At 41.1% G+C, this 19449-nt stretch overlaps 1 protein-coding gene and 1 long non-coding RNA gene across 4 annotated transcripts in view; both read right to left on the bottom strand.

The window, feature by feature from the left end:
- The window catches only part of LOC147136435 (uncharacterized), a 42698-nt gene extending 35422 nt beyond the window's left edge, over positions 1 to 7276 (bottom strand). For both annotated transcript variants that reach the window (XR_015089481.1, XR_015089482.1), the window contains exons 1-2: positions 7168 to 7276; positions 6351 to 6429 (exon numbers count right to left, since the gene is read on the bottom strand). This is a non-coding gene — a long non-coding RNA (uncharacterized LOC147136435). The remainder of the gene's footprint in view (positions 1 to 6350; positions 6430 to 7167) is intronic.
- Positions 7277 to 11302: 4026 nt separating this feature from the next.
- arsh (arylsulfatase H) lies at positions 11303 to 19043 on the bottom strand. 2 transcript variants are annotated; one of them, XM_086051399.1, is made up of 12 exons: positions 18978 to 19043; positions 18628 to 18700; positions 18175 to 18324; positions 17969 to 18090; positions 17782 to 17904; positions 16241 to 16443; positions 14974 to 15194; positions 14569 to 14705; positions 13927 to 14064; positions 13309 to 13468; positions 13096 to 13217; positions 11303 to 12976 (listed from the first exon to the last, which is right to left on the bottom strand). In XM_086051399.1, the coding sequence occupies exons 1-12, from the start codon at positions 19015 to 19017 to the stop codon at positions 12603 to 12605; spliced, it is 1863 nt and encodes a 620-aa protein (XP_085907525.1). In that variant the 5' UTR covers positions 19018 to 19043; the 3' UTR covers positions 11303 to 12602. The 2 variants fall into 2 exon arrangements, with proteins under 2 accessions (XP_085907525.1, XP_085907526.1); XM_086051400.1 differs by lacking the exon at positions 18978 to 19043 and having other exon boundaries at positions 18191 to 18324; positions 18628 to 18751.
- Positions 19044 to 19449: the final 406 nt, after the last annotated feature.

The following is a 19449-nucleotide window of genomic DNA, read 5'->3' as shown; positions in this document are numbered from 1 at the left end:
TTCTTGTAAAGTAAAATTTCTGGGTTGTTAAACACAGTCGAACAACGAAACTGTACTCGCTCCTCGCTCTGTCATCGAAACGCAAAAGATGAAATCGGCAGTCAAGGGAGTAGAAATTAGGCTTGAAAAAAAACTTGATTCCTGCTGTCAAACCATATTTACACGAAAATGACACACACAGGAATATAAAAAAAACGAACAGCTTCTTGATCATTTAGAAATGCACCAACAAAATCACTCACGTTTCCACAACCTAACTTCAACATTGAATATCAAGCTACCCGTAGTTATTTTTGGTGCTTAGTTGAAGTTGCAGACCATTACGAGGGAGGGACATAAGTCACTGTGACTGAAGTCCATATGTCAGCAATAGACAGGTCCGGTCTGACAGAGGTTTTGCAGATGATATGTCTCTCTCTCTCTCTCTCTCTCTCTCTCTCTCTCTATTGATTCCTTGTGGAGTCATCTCTAACTTCCCCCTCTGAGTGCATCTCCCTTTGCAGCGAACAGATAAATCACCCAGTGTCTTCTGGCACTTGTCCCCGAAGAATAACTCTTCTCAATAAGGCCACAGAATAACTTTCTTATGTTATCTGCATCTGCGGACTTGGTGTTCTCTTTAGATTACGGCTCACATGACCCCTTCTCCTCCGCAGTCTCTCCTGCTCTCGGGCTCTGATTATTTCTGCTCCCCCTTTGCCTCATCACGCTTCTGTCTTTTCAGAGCCAGAGGCCTTCTCTCCATCTCGGCCTGTCTCACTTCATCATTTCTCCTCCATCGACACATCAATAGCTCTCAATCTCCTTCTGTCCTCTAGCAAACAGAGTGACCCTTCAGTCCTCTGTCGCCCCTCTGCCTTCAGTCTCTTCGCCGTCGCCCCCGACTCACTCCCGCACCTGTGGGTAAACATGACCCGCGCTTCGATTACCCTCTTGGCATTTTGTCATTATTATGCCCTGACTGAACTCTCCTCCGTGGCGCTATCCCATCTCCTGCGATGACAAACACTTCCATCAGTCGTCCAGACTACGCTGCCTCTTTCCTGCCCCTTCAGTGTTTCGTGTCATCCGTCTTTCTCCTTCGAGATAAGATGTCCGCCCCAAAACATCGATCATTTCACTTAACACCGCATCCTGCAATCGGAGGCATAAACATTTTGGTGGACATTCAGCAAATCAGCCTTCAAATTGCATGCTCATGCACGCGGACACTGAGGGCTTATTTAGACTTGGACTTTGGCTTGGGGTGGACAGTGCCATTAATGACGCGAGAGCCAAACGCTGTAACGAGCAATTATTATGTGTTATGTTGCCGCGGCTGCTTTGCTCTGCAATTACATCAACCAGGACACTGGCCGGTGGCCACTCGGTTCACTGTCATAGTACATTTCAATAATGGCAATAGAATAGTGAAGGGGAATCATTATAAGGAAATGCTCTCTCTTTGTCCATAGTATTATGTAAACCTCAAAAGAGGGATACACACATACTGATTTTTCTTTTCTTTTCTTTTTTTTTAACATTTTGCCCCCTTCCAATCAAAGTCAGTGAAGGCCCAATTGTCTGAAAAAAAATCCTTACTGGTTCTTTGATGTTGTAGGCTGAGTTTCTTTTCTTCTACTACTACTCTTCCTTCTTTGTATTTTCCAACAGTTTGGCTGGCCTGTAGCACCACGCTGCCTCTCACAGGTCAGAGCTGGTAAGGCACCAGCCATACGTTTTTAGGGAGGACACTTAGGATTATGGCGCACACTGTAAGAGATGTAAGCACACATTGATTTTTTTCCCCTTCTTCATGTGCGGGTCTCAAACATTTTAAAAATCAGGGATGATGTTGAAATTTAGTATGTGTATACCCCATTTAATCACAGCAAATTCATGGCATACGATTAGTCAAGTCCTAAAGCCTTTTTTATTGTTGCAGGTGCCACTTTCTGTCTTCACTATATTATTTCCATCATGGAAGATAAGTCGTCATTGTTTGTGAGCCACCTCATTAAAATACAGATTCAGCGCACCCAAATTTAATAGGATTCGAATAAAGTATGCTTTTGTCCATCTGTCTATCCTGAAGATGCATATTTGGTGTTTACACTGAAGTGTTGTTTTTTGGGAGTGTGTAGTTTAATGCATTTATTTTAAAGATTGAAAATTATGACGATGTGCAGTTTAGTGTTTTCGACTATCTTCACTGTGTTACAGTGAAAGCGAAGATAATTGTATTGTTGCATTCCATCACCTTAATCCAGATTATCACCATAATTTGACCAGTTCTTTACTGAGGAATGTACCAAAACGTTTCATGGAAAATCTGTCAAAAGAATCCAAAAGAGGAGAGAGTAGTAGCAGTGATAAAAGTAGAAGTACCGGTAAGTGTGATAAAGTTTTCAGTATAGTAGTAGTTTAGCTATCATTTTCTGGGGAAGTGCATTTACGTCACGTTAAGAAACAAGGGGCTGATTCAACCCCCGAGTGGGACAAAAACAGACAAGGATTTTACATTGAGGTACTAGCGATAAACAGAAGGTTGCTTCGTTTTACGGATCTCATAATACAAAATAAACTGCAGGCATGAATAACAGTCCAAATCCAAGTCCCTCATCATGGTTGTTTTAATTAAAGGACTGAGACCTTTACTATGCCTTCTCACGCACTTCATCCTTGTTTAGTGATGCAGGACCACTTCAATTTGTCTTTGTCAAGGACTTTCCCGATGTGTGGCCTCCCTCTGCGCCATTCTTGCTCCTTGAGCGCTACTCTCAAGTTATGATTAGTCGTGCAATTACCGCAACCGCCTGTATTTCACTCTCTCCCTCCGATGATTCCTTTCCCCACTTGTTCTCCCTGGCTTACTGGTTCAACGTCTCATATGAATTAAACTGGCCGCTGTCATTCTTCAACGGCATTTTTTTTGTTTTTGGATGCATTAAATCCACAGAAAACATTGAGTCATGTGCACTATGTCGTCATCTCGTCTACATCTTCTCCATCCCACAACAAGCACCCCCGTTGCTGTTATTGAGTTTTGTCCCAATGAAATGACATCTCTCAAACACTCTTGCATGATCTACAGTGGAAGTCATTGCCATTTTTTTTTAACATGGTGAGATTCCAAAGAGCCACTAAAGAGGCAATGAAAACATGTTTCATAACAATTTATCTCCATTTGCCACGTTAACTGTCCTTAAAAAAAAAAAAAAAAAAAAAAAAAAATCTCCGGTCAGTTTGTGGAAAGAGAAGTGAAGACTCAACCCGTTGAAGTGGAACTATAGTGACTTGGTGTTAATACACCAACTGCAGACAATCTCGGAATGTTATGAGATGATAAGATGACTTGACAAAACAAATCATCTTCTCGCTCAACCGAGTATGACTGATATTGGTTGTCAAAAATCCATCCATATTCTATAATGCTTATTGAGGAAAAACTTCTTGCCAGGCAGCCATTCTAACAAGACTGCGCCAATGTCAGTTAAAGAGCCATGAACAAAGGAATGATATGCTTACAAAAGCTGCAAATCCTAAATTGTCAAATGTTGATAGCCTCATGTCGGTCATAATGATGCTTGAAAAAAGGACTTGCAGAGTGGCCTTTGGAACGTTATTTCCTGTAAATATGACTTGGCGACTACATTAGCATTGATTAGTGACAGAAACGGCGCATTCCGAATTTTGCAAAAATTCTGCTGTGGGAACGGAACTTAAATGCACTTGGATGGATCACAGGTGCTGTTGATACAGTCTCAACAAGTTTGTCTGTGTCAACTGTGTCAAAAGAAAGAAAGGATAAATAAGATGTTGATGAAGATGGGCAGTTAAGTTCGCTCGAGGGATGTCATGATATCCTAACGTCACGATACGATAATATCAGGATATGAACCTCACGATATGATCATTATAATGATATTGCGGGGAGGTTGGCGATATATAAAAAGCTCACGATATTGTAAAAAAAAAAAAAAAAAAAAAAGCTCATGTTTTAAAAAAAAATATTAAAAAATTACAATATTCTGTTTTTGTAAATAATATAACAGCATTCACAAAGAAATAGGGTTGGCCAGTCATGAGCTCCAATTGGCGATTAGCGTGGGTCTTAAACATAGGTGCCATCAAATTAAACTGGACTAATAAACCAACCACCAGAGTGTGCTGGAACTCCACAAATGAAAAACAACTTGGGCTTTTAAGCAGATTTGCTGCTATTACGATCATGACATGACGACGACGATATATTGTGGCAATTTTAATATCACGATATTGCCAATATTGTGACATCCCTAGTTCACACAGATCTTTATGTTGCTGCCGCTTCATTCTTATAAGGGAAGTCAACCCCCAAATGTTACTGATATATGCGCCTCCACTTGTCTAAACACGGCATTCTGATTAATATTGCATTTGTGGAATATGAGTTAAGCAGCAAAATTCATCCGTTTTTAGCCATCTCAGGGGGCAACCATTTTGTCACTTGCTGTTGACTGAAAATGACATCAAATTCATTCACTGAAAATGGCTCACCTGTTTTCTGAAGCTGAGCCATGATTGGTTGTTACCTGAGCCCTGAGCAATTGTTATGTCATTTTCAATTGACAGCAAGTGACAAAATGGCCGCCCCCTGGGATGGACAAAAACAGGTGGATTTTTTTTACTTAACTCATATTCCACAAACACAATATCTATCAGAATGCCGTGTTTAGACTAGTGGTGCTGCATAGAGCATATTATTATTAAGAACATTTTGGGTTTGACTTCCCCTTTAAATCAATCTATATGACTGGCAGAGAAACAGGAGTTAAACCAACGGTTAAGAAACAGAGAATAACCGTCTCGACTGTAATTTTGTCTATTGCCAATCAAGGAAATTTTGTAAAACGTCCATCCCTCGTAAATACCAAAGGCATAAAAGTGCACTCAGTTGAGTTTCAAGTGTTCTAATTGAAGTGACACTTCAATTGCATAGTGCGCCAACAACCATGTGCAACAGTACAAGCTGACCTACTTTATTTGGGACCAAAAGGAGTGTTTTGCCTTAACAAAAGGAAGTCCAGGACAATAAAATGTGAGCTGCCTAAATTGTTGACTCATGGGTTTTTCATCACTAGTAGGGAACAGATGCGGGCCGTACATCACGCATTAAACAGCCTATCTTTAAAAAAAAAGAAAGAAAAAAAAAAAGGTGACTGACACGACCGGAACATCTGCGGCATGAGATGTAATACAGACTGAGGCAGCTTGTGTGTGTTTGTGTCTAGGATCAGGTGTCCAATATAGGAGGTGGTTTGTTTGATGAAAACCTGCAATTTGCCCAAATTAAAATGGCTGCTCTGACCCCTTCTCAATAATCGAGAGTCATTCATCATTTCTGCGGCAGTGGACTCTTTTCGCGAACGTCGAAAAGAAGTACACCCAGAAGAGCTTTATGAGCTCACGCTCCCAGCCAAATTCTGTCAGATAAAAAGGTCCAGGAGATAAGCTAAGCCTGTCTGTGTGTGTGTGTGTGTGCGGGAGAGGGGGGGGGGGGTGCGTGTGTGTGTGTGTGTGGGGGGGGGCACGCGTGCGTGTGAGAGTTGGGGGTTTGAAAAGTAATTGTCCCATTAGCTTGCTTATTAAGCTATCTGTTTCTCATCAAACCCCACCTCTCTAAACATTTCCTGTGACCGACAAAAGAAACATGTTTATAGCAACAATGATAAGTGTGTGTGCTGATACAAATGTGCATATGTGATTGCAGAAAATACTGTACAGTACATGTGTGCTTTCAAGATTGTGCAACAATAAATGTTACACAGTATGTGTTGCTTAACATTAAGACTGGAGTTACTGTACGTTGCATGGTTCAAGTGGCGCAATCTGGATTTTTTTTTTTAGCTACTAAGTAGAACAATGGAGTATGGCAGCGCAAATGTTCGTACCGGAAATCAGGCCGATTCCAAACATGGATAAAAATCTGATATGGATACTGCCAATGCAGTGTAAATATGGATTGGATACGCCCCCGTCAATCAAAGCTTGACAACTTGGAAATAATCATAATAAAATCAATTGGTGGTGTGTATGTCAGCCCAAAATACACAAACAAACACAATAACAAACACCCGCTATAAAGCTAAACTACAGTGACAGCACAGACAATGAAATGGTCTAAAAATGCTTCATTAGAGCTGTGTCAATGCAACGATTTAAAAAAAGGAAAATAATTGCAGATGGTAGCCAGAGGAGTAAGTCATTTCATTTACTTTAAGTCAATGGGAGGAGAGAAGGCCAGGCCAACTAAACGTTATGTAACATAATATTTGTATTATTTATGTATTAATGTTTACTTCCGTGTCACTGCTTGAGGAGTTACTTACGAGCCATTTGGGTGCATGGGGGTTGTTTCACATGTTTTGCCAGCAATAACATGAGTACATCAAATGTGTCGGCTGAAATCTACATGGAAAGAGACAGACAAAAAAAAAATGAAAATTGGATATAGGCGTAAAATGAGAGCTGGGCATGTAAATCCATCCAGGGCATGTGGACCATGTCCACATAGACTTAAGCACACACGCTGACTAAGTAAACACACGTGAGAGTTCCACTGCCAAGGCTGATATAAAGCCATATTACTATTTTATACTTGATATTTTATTATTTAAATACCTGCATTCGATTATTAATGCAGTTGTCGTTAAATACGAGCAGCTCATTTCACGTTTTAAAAGGTGGCTTATTTTTTTAAATAAGGTCAAGCATGATTACGTGATACTGGGATACTTTAAAATTTTGAACTGCATTACTGTGGACATTTTACACGTAAAGCCAAATGCTGCAAATTCAGCATCAAGCAAACGACTGAGCAAAAGGTACAGTTTTGACATGTACATTGAGTGATAGCATGCTAACTAGAATATAATATAACAGTACATTTAGTAACTTTTACGCCACAAAACGTTTGTTTGGGACACCTTCGACTGTAGTTGGAGACAACTGAGGCAAAGTCTCAATTTATGATTAACACATGATGACTTCTGTTCCAATTTGGCTCGCACCCTGCAAGGTCGTAATGCTTACAACGCCACCTTGAGCTCACAACGTGTAGCTAACTAGCCTGCACAAGCTAACATTCTTAAAGACAAAACTAAGAAAACATTTAAAGACCTTATCGTAAAAACGTGCGAGTGGCACCTTGTGTGGTGAAATTACGTCTGGAACTTGTTTCAACCAAAGCTCAAAACGTCCGGAGAAACTGCAGGTTGTTGCGCAGAGCATTCTGGGACTTGTGCACAAAAGATTGTTTCGCAGAGACGATTAAAATAAAACAAAATGAAAACAAACAAAATAAAGAACTGAAGTAAAATGAAATACGATTAAATGAAATGGTTTATCAATACTAATAATCAAATAAAATCCAAGTGATTATAAAATAAAATGCAATTAATTAAAATAAAATTAAATAAAGATCAACCTTGTCTTCACTCTGTTGCATGGTATAGTTCATTCTTTTGACTGATAGCTTTGAACAACGAGATCTCTCTGATGCTGTGGAAGTTCTCTGTGGATTTCTGGATGGATGTGATGACAAAGATGTCAGGAAAAGCCTACTAGAGCAGTAAACATTTAATCAGATGCACTTTAAATGGTGGCAGGTGTCTGCTGACTCCTATTTAAAGGGAAATCAGCCCGAACATATTTTTTTCAAGAATATATTCTATGCAAGCCGTCTGTGTGTGTGCCCTGCTAATAGGGTTGCGCTAGGAAGGGCATCCGGCGTAAAAATGATTTGCCAAATCAATGATGCAAATCATGTGTCCACTTGATTCGCCGAGGCGACCCCTGAGGGGAAAAGCCGAGAGAATAACAACATATTCTCTGCAAGCCCACTAGTTGAAACAAGGCATTCTGATAAATATTGCGTTTGTGGAATAAGAGTTAATCCACTCGTTTTTAGCCATCGCTGGGGGCGGCCATTTTGTCACTTCTGTCGACTGAAAATGACAGCTTTAGAAAACAGTTGAGCTGTGATTGGTTGTTACCTTAGCCCTGTGTAGTTGTGATGTCATTTTCAGTCGACAGAAATGTCAAAATGGCCGCTCCCCGAGATGGCTAAAAACAGGTGGATTTTGCTGCTTAACTCATTTTGCACAAACACACTATTAATCAGAATGCCGTGTTTCAACTAGTGGGCTTGCTGGGAACATATTCTTAAAAAAATATATGTTTGGGTTGATTTCCGCATTAACACGAGTCTCGATGTTATGAGAGGGAGGTTTGTGAAACCACATTATCAGAGGTGACTTTGTTTCCCTTCTCTCGATTTGTATTTAGGACAGGTTAGCCTCACATTAATGGTGGAGACATTTTAAAAATGATTTCTCATTCTTTGAGATCACAAAAACCTGGCATTTGAACAGGGGTGTGTAGATTTCATATCCATTGTATATCCAAACAAGCCTCAAGATTTAAAAAAAAAGAAAAAAAATCCATTATTTAAAGCTTCATAAGTATAACTCAACTGAATTCTGGCAAGTACCTCATTAATCATACAGTAAGCCAGATATGGCTGATTAAGTATTCATATCATTTTTTTTTTTTTTTTAATTGTACCGCACTTGAAGTAAGCACACAAGGTAATACTTGATAGGTGCACAGTAAGTGTTGGTTATGTGGGCTGTTTCCCTCAGGCCACATCTACCATCTCCTCACATCCCGACGCAGAGCAGCTATTTCAAGCCGCCCTTTAATATTCCGCTTTTCTCTCCAGATCTGTGTTTGTGTGTGTCAAAGCAGGTGTTGCAGAAATGCTTTATGGCTTCTCCTGCAACATTGACCTTTGCAGCAACCGGCCTTACCAGCTCTTCGCATGATATACACAACGCGCGCACAGACACGTGTGCGTCCATGCCAGTCGCCTTTCGCTTGCATGTGACATGATGAACGGCCGGCAACATTCTACCCCACCAGCCATCATTAACTTTGATACACAGCCGAACGTTATTAGGTTCGCTCGGCTGCTTGATTTACTTATCACAGACAGAACGGAGGAGCTACTGTAATGAACTTCGAGTGGATCGGAGGCACGTTTCTCTGCTGTGAGGGGGGCGAGGAGTAAATACTACGCTAGGAACTGCAACGATTACCGCAATGATGTACGTGACGTTTCCCCGACTCACTTGCAGATGCGAGCTGAATATCCGCAGGCGCGATGGAGGAGGAGGAAGAGGAGGAGAAGACGAAGAGAGCAGTTTGAGAAGACGGAGGAGAAAGAGACGAGGAGATAGGGGATGGGAAGGAGAGCAATTATTGGCTTCTGCTGCAGCCAACTCTGATGTTTTGACAGTCAGCCACTGCTGGAGGGAGACGGGCCAAGTGCTGATGATGATGAATGATGACACTGAGGCTGGAGTGGTTCACACAGTCTTTACAGTCTTTTATTGGTGAAGATACAGTATGAAGAGCCACAGGGTATCGTCACAGGCCCACCGAGACTCTATCCAGCCTTGCTTTTGACTTCCTGAAAGTGTCTGAACTCGAAGCAACGCCAACATCAGCCGAAACAAGGTAAAGGGAGAAGGTTGGAGTAAGAGCATGGAACAGACTTTACACACATACATGCGTGTCCATAACTAACCTAGTTCAGATGGCTACACACATACACGCACGCACACACACAAAAAGTGTTAAACATCACAAATCTTCATGATTCATCATAAAAAAATTCAACGGAAATCACAATGTAAATATCAATCATTTTAAAGGTGAAGTCAACCCAAACATGTTTTTCAAGAATATGTTCTGTGCAAGACTATTGTTGAAACAAGGCACTCTGATAAATATTGTGTTAGTGGAATAAGAGTTAATGCACCCGTTTTGAGCCATCTCTGGGGGCGGCCATTTTGTCACTTCTGTCGACTGAAATTGACATCGCGACTGCTCAGGGTTCAGGTAACGACCAATCACATCTCAGCTTCAGAAAACAGTTGAGCTGTGATTGGTCGTTAATTGAGCCCTGAGCAGTTGTGATGTCATTTTCAGTCGACATAAGTGACAAAATGGCCGCCCCCTGAGATGGCTAAAAAGGGGTGGATTTTGCTGAATAAACCATATTCCACAAATGTAATATTAATCCGAATGTCGTGTTTCAACTAGTGGGCCTGCTGGGAACATATTCTTGAAAAAAAAATGTTTCGGTTCATTAACTCTTTAAATAGCAATTTTTTTGGTCCCCCTGCAGGCAAATACAAATTTGTCAGTGGCTGACCACATCCACTTGGCTGTTTCAATAAGAGATCAAGAAATCAGTCACAACTGAAATTAAACTTAGTAAACAGCAACGTAAAGAAACAGAATTGCTCAGATTGATTAGCCAGGTCACTTGTTGCTAGGGAGAATTCATTAAGTACAATCACTAAGTCGATTAAAAAAAACAACAAAAGCAACACATATAACACCCTATAAGGCATGGTCCCAGCCGACAAGTTTGTGTCCCACAGGCCAATGCAAATCTGTTATAGGCCAGCCACATCTACAAGGTTGTTTGAACAAAAGACGTCTTTTTTTTTTTTTTTTTTTGTAATTTCTTGATGAAATGTACCCTTTCGAAATCACACAAACGACAAAAATCCTTCAACAAATCATTGTAAAATGCCACAACTGAAATAGATATCTAGTAAACATCGAAACTTAGAGCAAAGGAATGTAGACGCCTCAAAATGATTTAATACCTAATCAATTATGAAATTAATCATAACGATTTTGAGAATTGATTAATGGTTTCAGCCATTGTTTAACTGAACTTTAAATGGTCTAAATCCACTGCTTTCAGCCCCCTAACAGTAAATATTCTCTCATTTATATAGCGCTTCATGAAAGCAGACGGTTTATCTTTGTGTTTAATCGAAAGAAGATATTTGCAAACATCTGATGACCTGTTCAGGGTGTACTCTGCCTCTTGCCTAATGTCAGCTGGGATAGGCTCCATCACACTCATGAGGATAAGCGGTTCGGAGAATAAATGAGTGCATGCTTTTAATTTGGAACACAATGATCCACATTTTTGCTTCTTTTCAGACACCTTATGGACCAAACCAATAACTGAATCATAATCACTTTATTGGAGAAACAATAGTCATTTTAAATTATGAAAATATTTATTTGCATCCGTCGTATGAATAACTTGTAATTGAAATGTAGGTGAACCTGAAGTAAACTCAGATGTGTAGAAGTACTAGTATCCCTTCACATTAATCAGTATCCAAGAAGTAGTTCTCAGTATCGAAAACGTTAGTGGGCACATCACTCACTCTTGTGGGAAAATGCTTAATTGTTGTTCATTTGGGTTTGTTTAATCATTAAATAATACAACATACAGAGCAAAAATCGATTAATAAACAGTAATACAAAAAAAAATCCAATAATCAGTAGCCAAGAAGTAGTTCTCAGTTTCGAAAACGTTAATGAGTACATCAGTCACTCTTGTGGGAAAATGCTTAATTGTTGTTAATTTGGCTTTGTTTATTCATTAAATAATACCACATATGGAGCAAATATCGATTAATAAACAGTAATACAAAAAAATCAAATAAACTCAAATATTTTAGCCGATTTTACGAATAATTGATGGACTAATCGATAGAATAATCGATTCTAAAAATATTGGATAGTGACAGTCCTAAAAGAATGGTCCGGATTTGTTATCCAGGTCACTTGTTGCTGGGGAGAATTTTAAAAAGTGCACAACACCTGCAAAGCCCAGTTAGACGTTCTCATGGTCCCATCTACTTGTTGCTAGGCAGAATTCACAGAGCCAAATTGTTGGCCACACCCACTGGGCTGTTTGAATAACAAACTAGAGACTGGCAAAGTGGAGGTAACCTTTATTTAAACAAACAGTGAAAAGAGAAATTGCCCAAGCCAATTAAACACGTTTTAATGTTTTATATTATCATTGCTTACTTCCATGTTGCCGGTGTTAACACTTTATTATTTATGTGCAATTTGTTCCGTCAGTGTCACTTGAACTAGAACATTATGTTTTCCTCTCGCAACCACTGCATAGCAGCAAAAGAAAAAAAGTTTAAAAGGGCAACTGGTGGATGAACATGACGATAAACATGTATGTTGGTTACTAAGGCGACCTTGTGCTGAACACCCTTGAAAATAATAGGCAATCTTGCCTTTGAGATGATAATCCCAGTAATGCACGTTGCAAATATGGCCTGGGAGAGAAAACAGACAACCTTAAATGTATGTGACCTTTGAACAGAGCTACCTTAATCATGTTGGGGTTGATTGCCTTCAAACTTAACATGGATCTCAATGACCCTGGTATGACCTTCTGCCATGGATCATCGCGCGCGATATAAAATCAAAATCAATAGAGTCATCCTTACACTATGAATGGAGTGAGAATTGAGACCTGGACTGAACAAGGCCAAAAGCTACTATGTAAGCACATATGTTTTAATAGAATTATATAGTCAACTATCCCAATGATGATCAGTGCTGAAGCTGACACCCCCTCCCTCATTACTTGCCCATCTGGTCAAATACAGTCTCACACTGCCCTCCAAAGGCAGAGAGTGCAAATTACAACCTTGTCCCTGTTTAATTGAACAACTCCATCATATTTTGTCTACTACCTTGTTTGTGTCTTCTTTGCAGCCACAAAAGGGGAATGTCCCACAACATGGCTGAAGCCAGGGTCGCCACAGAATCTTCTTCAAGGTAAGCTGCTCCGGTTGTTTGTGCGCCAAGGAGCGCAGATGCCCGTGCGCTGCTTCGCCTGCCCGACGGAGGATTTCTGCATAGCGCGGCTCTGTGTCAGGGCCAAGTGGGTGCGACTCGGAGGGGTCTCGAAAAAGGTCATAGAGCAAGGGTGGGTTGCGCTGCGTCACGTGTTCTCCGTGACAGAGGCAGATGGACTTGTCATAGCATCCCACCGCGCCCGGGGGGGAAAAATTTGGGGTGAAGAAGTGCAACTTGAAGATGGAGTCACCTGGTTAAAATGACAGAGGTGTTGTTGCATTGTTGTATCTGTCAAATAATACTTCTACTGTTTTAACCAGAACAAAAAAAAAACTGATATGGATACTGTGGCTTGGTGTGTGAACTTACTGTCTGGTGGGTGCCAGCGTGCTGCGTGTAAGTGGCTGCCACAGTAATGGAACATAAACTCATGCTCAGATCGATCCACCTTCCCCTCCAACAGCGGCATGAGGTTGTGACCATCTAAGTGTCTTTAATTGAAACTCGCATTAGAACATTTTTTTTTTTTTTTTTTTTTTAAAGTTCGCCATGTAAAATTTGGGGTAAAAAGCTCATCAAAACCTGTCTGGTTGGGTGTCTCCAGCCAAATATTTCAGTGTGGGGTAAAGATCCATGAGGCTGGTGGGCTCGTCCACCACTCTGCCAGCTGGCAGTCTGCCCGGCCAGCGGAAGATACCAGGGACCCTGATGCCGCCTTCCCAGCCCGCCATGGCTTTCCCTCCTTGGCAGGATAAAGCAAGGAGATCTTAAATTCATTTTAAAAGAATTTGATTGATTGGTGCTTTTTCTTGTGCAATCTGTAAAAATAATTTATTGAGTATTCCCGCCGGTGCTGGGTGGAAACCTTGCACCAACAAAAAACAGCATGTATGTCGAGCCATTAACATGGTTGTGTTTATGTTTTAAAACATTCACTACTTTTTACGCTTGCGTGACATTGAAGAATTGGTCCTTATTGGACATTTAAGTTGAATGCGGTCTTTTTACCTTTTACGATTAACTTGTTCACCCACTTCTATGACCATTAAAAATGTGAAAATGTTACTTAAAACATTGGCTTACTAAAAACACAGAGCTTGTTGATCAAAAAAAAAAAAAAAAAAAAAATACAAAGTAAAATAAAATGAGTAGATGTATGTTACTTTTACAGTAGACGTAAGGGGGTAAGGTGCTAAATACCTCGATAAATGCCGTTCCATCCTCCTCCCTTGCCAATCACAGGATGAGAATTCTCAATGTGTCCTCCGTGGTCTGACGTAAAGTACAACAGAGTGTCGTTGGCCAGGCCCAATGAATCCACAGTCTTCGTTAGCTCACCTACAAAAACACAACAGTAGCCACTTTTTTCATGATCCGTGATGTACACTGAAACCTCCATGAGTGTTGTGGGATTTTACAATTCTTTCTGATTTCACAACAATTTTTCCAATAGGAAATTCCTGACTTAAACATATATACACCGTATATCAACTAAAGTCGGCGGATAGCGAGTTAGCTGCTAAAGGTAGATATGGTCTTCTTAACTCCACCTGTTGGGGCTTGTCTTTCTTAGAGATGGACATTTTGTCCCAGGGACGGAACGGTCACCGCACACTTAAAGGACAGAGGGACGATGACGGAAGGGTGCCCAGTACGCGGATGGAGGACGGACCGGCAAAATAGGATAAAGTGCCCATCTCTGGTCTTTCTTTTGGAATATTGACCACAAAAAAAAAAGGAACAAATATAGCTCAACTGACATCTTGCTAATTAAAAAAAAATTTTTTTAGGCATGTTTCCCCAATTTGCTGCACCGGTGCTGTTTTATCAAGGCCCACTCACCGACCATCCAGTCCATCTCTTCCACATCGTCGCCATAGCAACCGTGGCGGCTTCTGCCCGCCGAAGCCGGCGTGTGGAAGAGTGGCATGTGGACATGAGCCAGGGAGAAAAACAGAAGGAACGGATGGTGAGCATTCCTGAAGGGAAGAAAAGCAGATACAATATCATTGGACGTGCCACACCAATAACAGAAAACTGATTGGCATTGACCCAATTTGTTAAGAGACAGCACATGCAGTAAAATGAAGTTCTTTGACCCTGTGTCGGCAGATACATAAAATCAAAGGCTTGGACTTGGGTTGAAAAAAAAAAAATGATCGGGACATTTCCACTTTCTATCTTGTCTAAAATGTGAACGTTCCCAAATACTGTGTGTTAAGCAGAAGTGCTTTGCAGTGTTCTAACTTCTCGATGAACTGCTGCGCTTCAGTCAGCATCCTGTTGGGCAGCGTCTCCAGCGTCATGGGCTGCTCCACCACCTCCTGGTCCCTCATAATGATGCAGTTCCACCTGGCCAGAAGGCCAAAGGGAACGTACCACACCGAAATTGCCAGGAAGCTTAACAGGAGGAGCGCCACCAAGAGCCACCGGTTGACGTCCACAAGGCCGCAAGTGTAAACACACACCTGTGTACAGACACAAGTCATCAGGTGTTTCATTCACTTAAGAGGAGACATATTTTATCTACTTACAGTAGGTTACCATGACGAAGTAAGAGGAAAAGCAAGTGTCTTTTACTTGCAGGAGCACAGCCCAGAATGTTGGAAAAATACAATACAATCATTTCCATTTGTGGAGGCAGTATTTCATACACGTGGCTATGCTGTGTCAACTGTCTACACTAGTGTTTTTCGAACTTTTTTGAGTCAAGGCACATTTATTTCATCGAAAAAATCCCGCGGCACACTACCAGCTGAAATTGTGAAGAAGAAAAGGCTTATTTTAACAATATAAGTGTTATATTGTTTAAATAGGCATTTTTTAACATTGAAGAATGATGTTACATTATAACGTCTTGAATAGGAATCAGGCAAATTTTATAATGTTTCATATTGATACTCAGTGTGTGACATGGGCCTGTTTGGATAAACATGCGTCACTAATTCGCTTGTCTCTAAACAAAGACAATTAGCTACCTGCTGCTACTGCTGCCATCTGCTGGTATGGAACAGTAAAGACATGTAGTAATGTAGTAAAGACATGATGACGCTGCCAGGCGCTAGACCGCACAAATGAGATAATTTCCCACGGCACATCTGACAATATGAACACCGGTGTGCCGCGGCACAGAGTTCGAAAAACACTGGTCTACACTCTAGCTCAGTATATGACACATAGCTAAACAAACATAAATACCCCCCAACGCCTCAACTTCACGGAGCAATCAATTGAGACTAAAAGAAGTGGAGTGGGAGGACTCTTTTTTTGTCATGAGAGCGATTTGGAGTTTTAGGTCTGCAAGAAAATATGAGGGATTTAAACCTTTAAAGTGAAGTTATAGTTATCTGTAAAGTTATAGTTCCGGTTTATTGTACTGTAAGCATGTCTTATTTTGACGCATTCAGTGCGGTGTGGTTTACTCAATTCCTACTCTACTGAGGTGCAAAACAGAGGCAAATAAGATTGGAGTCGAGTAGGTACTGTGCAGTGGAAACCACTGAATCAGTCTCACCAGTGTGAAAAGACCAACCACGAGCAACACCGACATTTTTCGGAGCGTGTGCTGCAGGCCGGCCCAAATGTCCGTCCCCATTCCCGGAACGCAGTCATTGATGAGGGTGAAAGGCAGGCCGTAGAAGAAGCTGAAGCCGTGCTGATTGGGGTGGTGACAGTGGTCCCCCCTTCGCTCACAGCTCATGCCGAGGTGCCATTTACCTGCATCGGATGCAGAGTATGTTTACATGAGTGTGACCAATTAAAAACAAAAATGCTAAGCAAAATTGGCTTACATACACTGTAATACACATGTCAGGCCAGCAGATGGTGAAACACTTCATGCATCCAATCCACTGAGAGTCCTCACAAGTCCCATAACGAAACAATTCTATACCCTTATGTCCAATTTTACAGGGATTGATGATGTACAGTATGTCAGTTTTCCAATGTTTGCATTTTAAGGCTCCAAAACATTGTTGCAAAGTTAAGAAGAAAATTGGAAATTTGGCTTCTTAAAAGGGAACTTTTTTTTTTCACAATAATATGTAATATGCGATCCACTAGTCTAACTATGGTATTTTGATTAATATTGTGTTTGTGGAATATGAACTAAGCAGAAAAATCCACCTGCACTGTGATGACATTTTCAGTTGATGGCAAGTGGCAGTCAAAGGCAAAATGACCATCCCCTGAGATGGATAATATATCAATATTACCAGAAGGGGCGTTTGAGACTTCCTTATGTAGCAAGGTAGTTTTTGGGTGGAAACACATTGGGAACTCAAACTACCAAGGTAAATAGGGACATTTCTGAAAAGTTTCCTGCGGTGGAAAATCCCCTAATTGAACATGCAAACAGCAAAACATGTGAGTTCGCTGACAGGGTGGACATTTTTGGCTAATGTTAGCATTATTGAGCTCATGGTGGAAATTCACTTTGAATCTTGATTCGGTTAGCAAGCTGACATTTTACTATGACGTGGTGGACATAGTAAGCTTAGCAACAGCCAAATAAACCCATGAAAATTACAAAACTTACTGTAAACATTTAAGTCGCATCTTTTCTCAACCACTGTGAGGTCTGACAGACCGTGAGGTGTGCCGTGGGAAATTATCCAATTTCAGCATAATTTTTCATGTATTTACTATTTTATCTTTGTTGGTATATCTATCCCAGTGATGTATTGTGACAGGCAGAATTATGAGAGTAGTTTTCATCTCGATGACAGAAAGTATATAATTCAACTGTGTATTCACCTGCTGCCATTCATACAATAGAATAAAAACTTTGTGTTCAACAAAGAAGCCCCAGATTTCACACCGATTAAGTACATTTGTGAGTAAACTGAGACTCAATGTATACAGTGTATCATTTTTGTCTGGTGTTTTTTTCTAATGTAAAATATGTGCCTTTGCTCAAGTAAGGGGTGTTTAGTTGAGGAAATTAAAGTAAAATGCGTCATTTGAAGCAATACCATTCTATACCACTAGGAGTTGCTCGTGGAGTACAGTTTGGAGGAAAAGGAAGTAAGCACAAAAAAATAACCAAGCCCTCACCAACTAGGCCAGTGGTATATCCTTGTTGCTGCAGCCTCTTGGCAAAAGTGGTCTCCTCGGGCAGAAGCCCACCTGAACCCCCCAGGAACAAGTTAACTTGTGTCGCACCGGCCCCCGCCATCCCTGAAAAGAGCCACAGGTAAACAAACAAAGAGTACAAGTGAATTCTAAGTCTTTATTAGGAGACCTGAGCGAACAGCATAGCGCCCCGTCAGGAAAGCTGCCCGGCTCGGGGTGCACAGTGGGGCGGCTGCGATGTGCTGAGTCATCTTAATCCCTTCGGAGGCCAGCCGGTCTATGTTGGGGGTCCTGGAAATGGAACATATGGGATGACAACAGGAAGATGGTACCATGTACATCCACAGGTGCAGACTAACACCGATTTGGACTGACTTGATGGTGTTGTTACCATAGCAACCCACGTCGCCGATTCCCAAGTCGTCAGCCATCACGAGAACTATGTTGGGCTTCCTGACGGTCTCCCCCCCTATGACGTCGCTCGTTAGCACCAGGAACAGAAGCGGTGGTGCAAGCTGCGAGGGCCTTAATGGGAAATTGTAGCGAGGGAGATACGCTTTAGGTCAGCAAGTACTGGTTCTCTCAAACTCTTTTCTTAAGTAGAGTTTGCCGACCTCAGAAAAATAACCGTCCTCAAAATAAAAAAAAAAGCGACTTCTAGCTACACCTGACTTAAGTCCTTTTCAATGTTGGCAGCTGTTAAAATAAGTTATTTTTCTCACCATTTATGGAATCATAACAAATAAAAGTACATATACATGTTAGCGCTACAGACAGTGTCATTGCGTTTCCCCCCTTTCACTATTATTTGTTTAACTATGAACTTACCACATTGCAGCAAAAGTTCGACTGAAGTAGATTCTGCACTGTGCAATTATGCAGTAGATGAAGACAAACGTTGCCGTAAAGCACGGCCCTTTGCCGCAAAGACACAAATGGACGATCAATGGGCCACCCTCGGCTGAAGCCAGAGGGCAGCCATCTTACGTTGCCACTGTTACTGACAACCTGTTTTTTTTTGCTCTGAAAACACTGTAATCAGTGTGCTTTGCGCTAGAATGCCTTTATGTAGTAATGAGAACCTCTCAAAGAATGAACTGTTTGCATCAACGATTCAGAATATATTATTATTTCAGTATCGTGAATTAACTGGATTGTGACTGAGAGGTTAGGCCTACATTTCGTTGCGAGTTTCGTCCTGGTGGGCTTTGCTTTCATTTCGTTGCTGATCGATGCAACAACAGAATGTAGACAGATGAGTAGCACTCAGAGAAAGAGAGAGAGAGAAAGAGAAAGAGAAAGAGAGAGAGAGAGAATTAATTTGTAAATTGGTGCAGCACTGTGCGTCGATCTGAATTATTTCCTATGGGAAATATTGCCGACTGTGTTTGACACTGACAGTTATATAGTTGTAGCTGACAGTTTTTTAGAGTGTAAAAAGTAATGTGAATAAATATGAGGGAATTGCATGCTCATGTTTTGTATGAGGGCGGGGTAAACAGTATTTCACGTAGAATTCCACGGATGTGACTTTATTGAGCCGTCACAATCAATCAGTCGGAAGGCAGGTGCCTATAAACACCTGACATGTCAAACATTTCACGTCGGAACCATTACTTACCGCTTGTCATTTTGCCTCCCTTCCTTCCC

This window comes from Filicampus tigris, chromosome 14, assembly GCF_054856515.1.
Source record: "Filicampus tigris isolate MCC_2025a chromosome 14, RoL_Ftig_1.0, whole genome shotgun sequence".
NCBI classification, from domain to species: Eukaryota; Metazoa; Chordata; class Actinopteri; order Syngnathiformes; family Syngnathidae; genus Filicampus; species Filicampus tigris.
This window is presented reverse-complemented; position numbering and strand designations above follow the sequence as displayed.

What these genes read in the sequence shown, in the direction of transcription:
- arsh (XM_086051399.1), bottom strand. Translation starts at nt 19,017, where the DNA reads ATGAAAGCAAAGCCCACCAGGACGAAACTCGCAACGAAAT. An exon ending in GCGCTATGCTGTTCGCTCAG is followed by an intron (nt 17,905 to 17,968) that starts GTCTCCTAATAA and finishes GGCTCTTTTCAG; the next exon opens with GGATGGCGGGGGCCGGTGCG. An exon ending in ATGGAACGGCATTTATCGAG is followed by an intron (nt 13,469 to 13,926) that starts GTATTTAGCACC and finishes TATCCTGCCAAG; the next exon opens with GAGGGAAAGCCATGGCGGGC.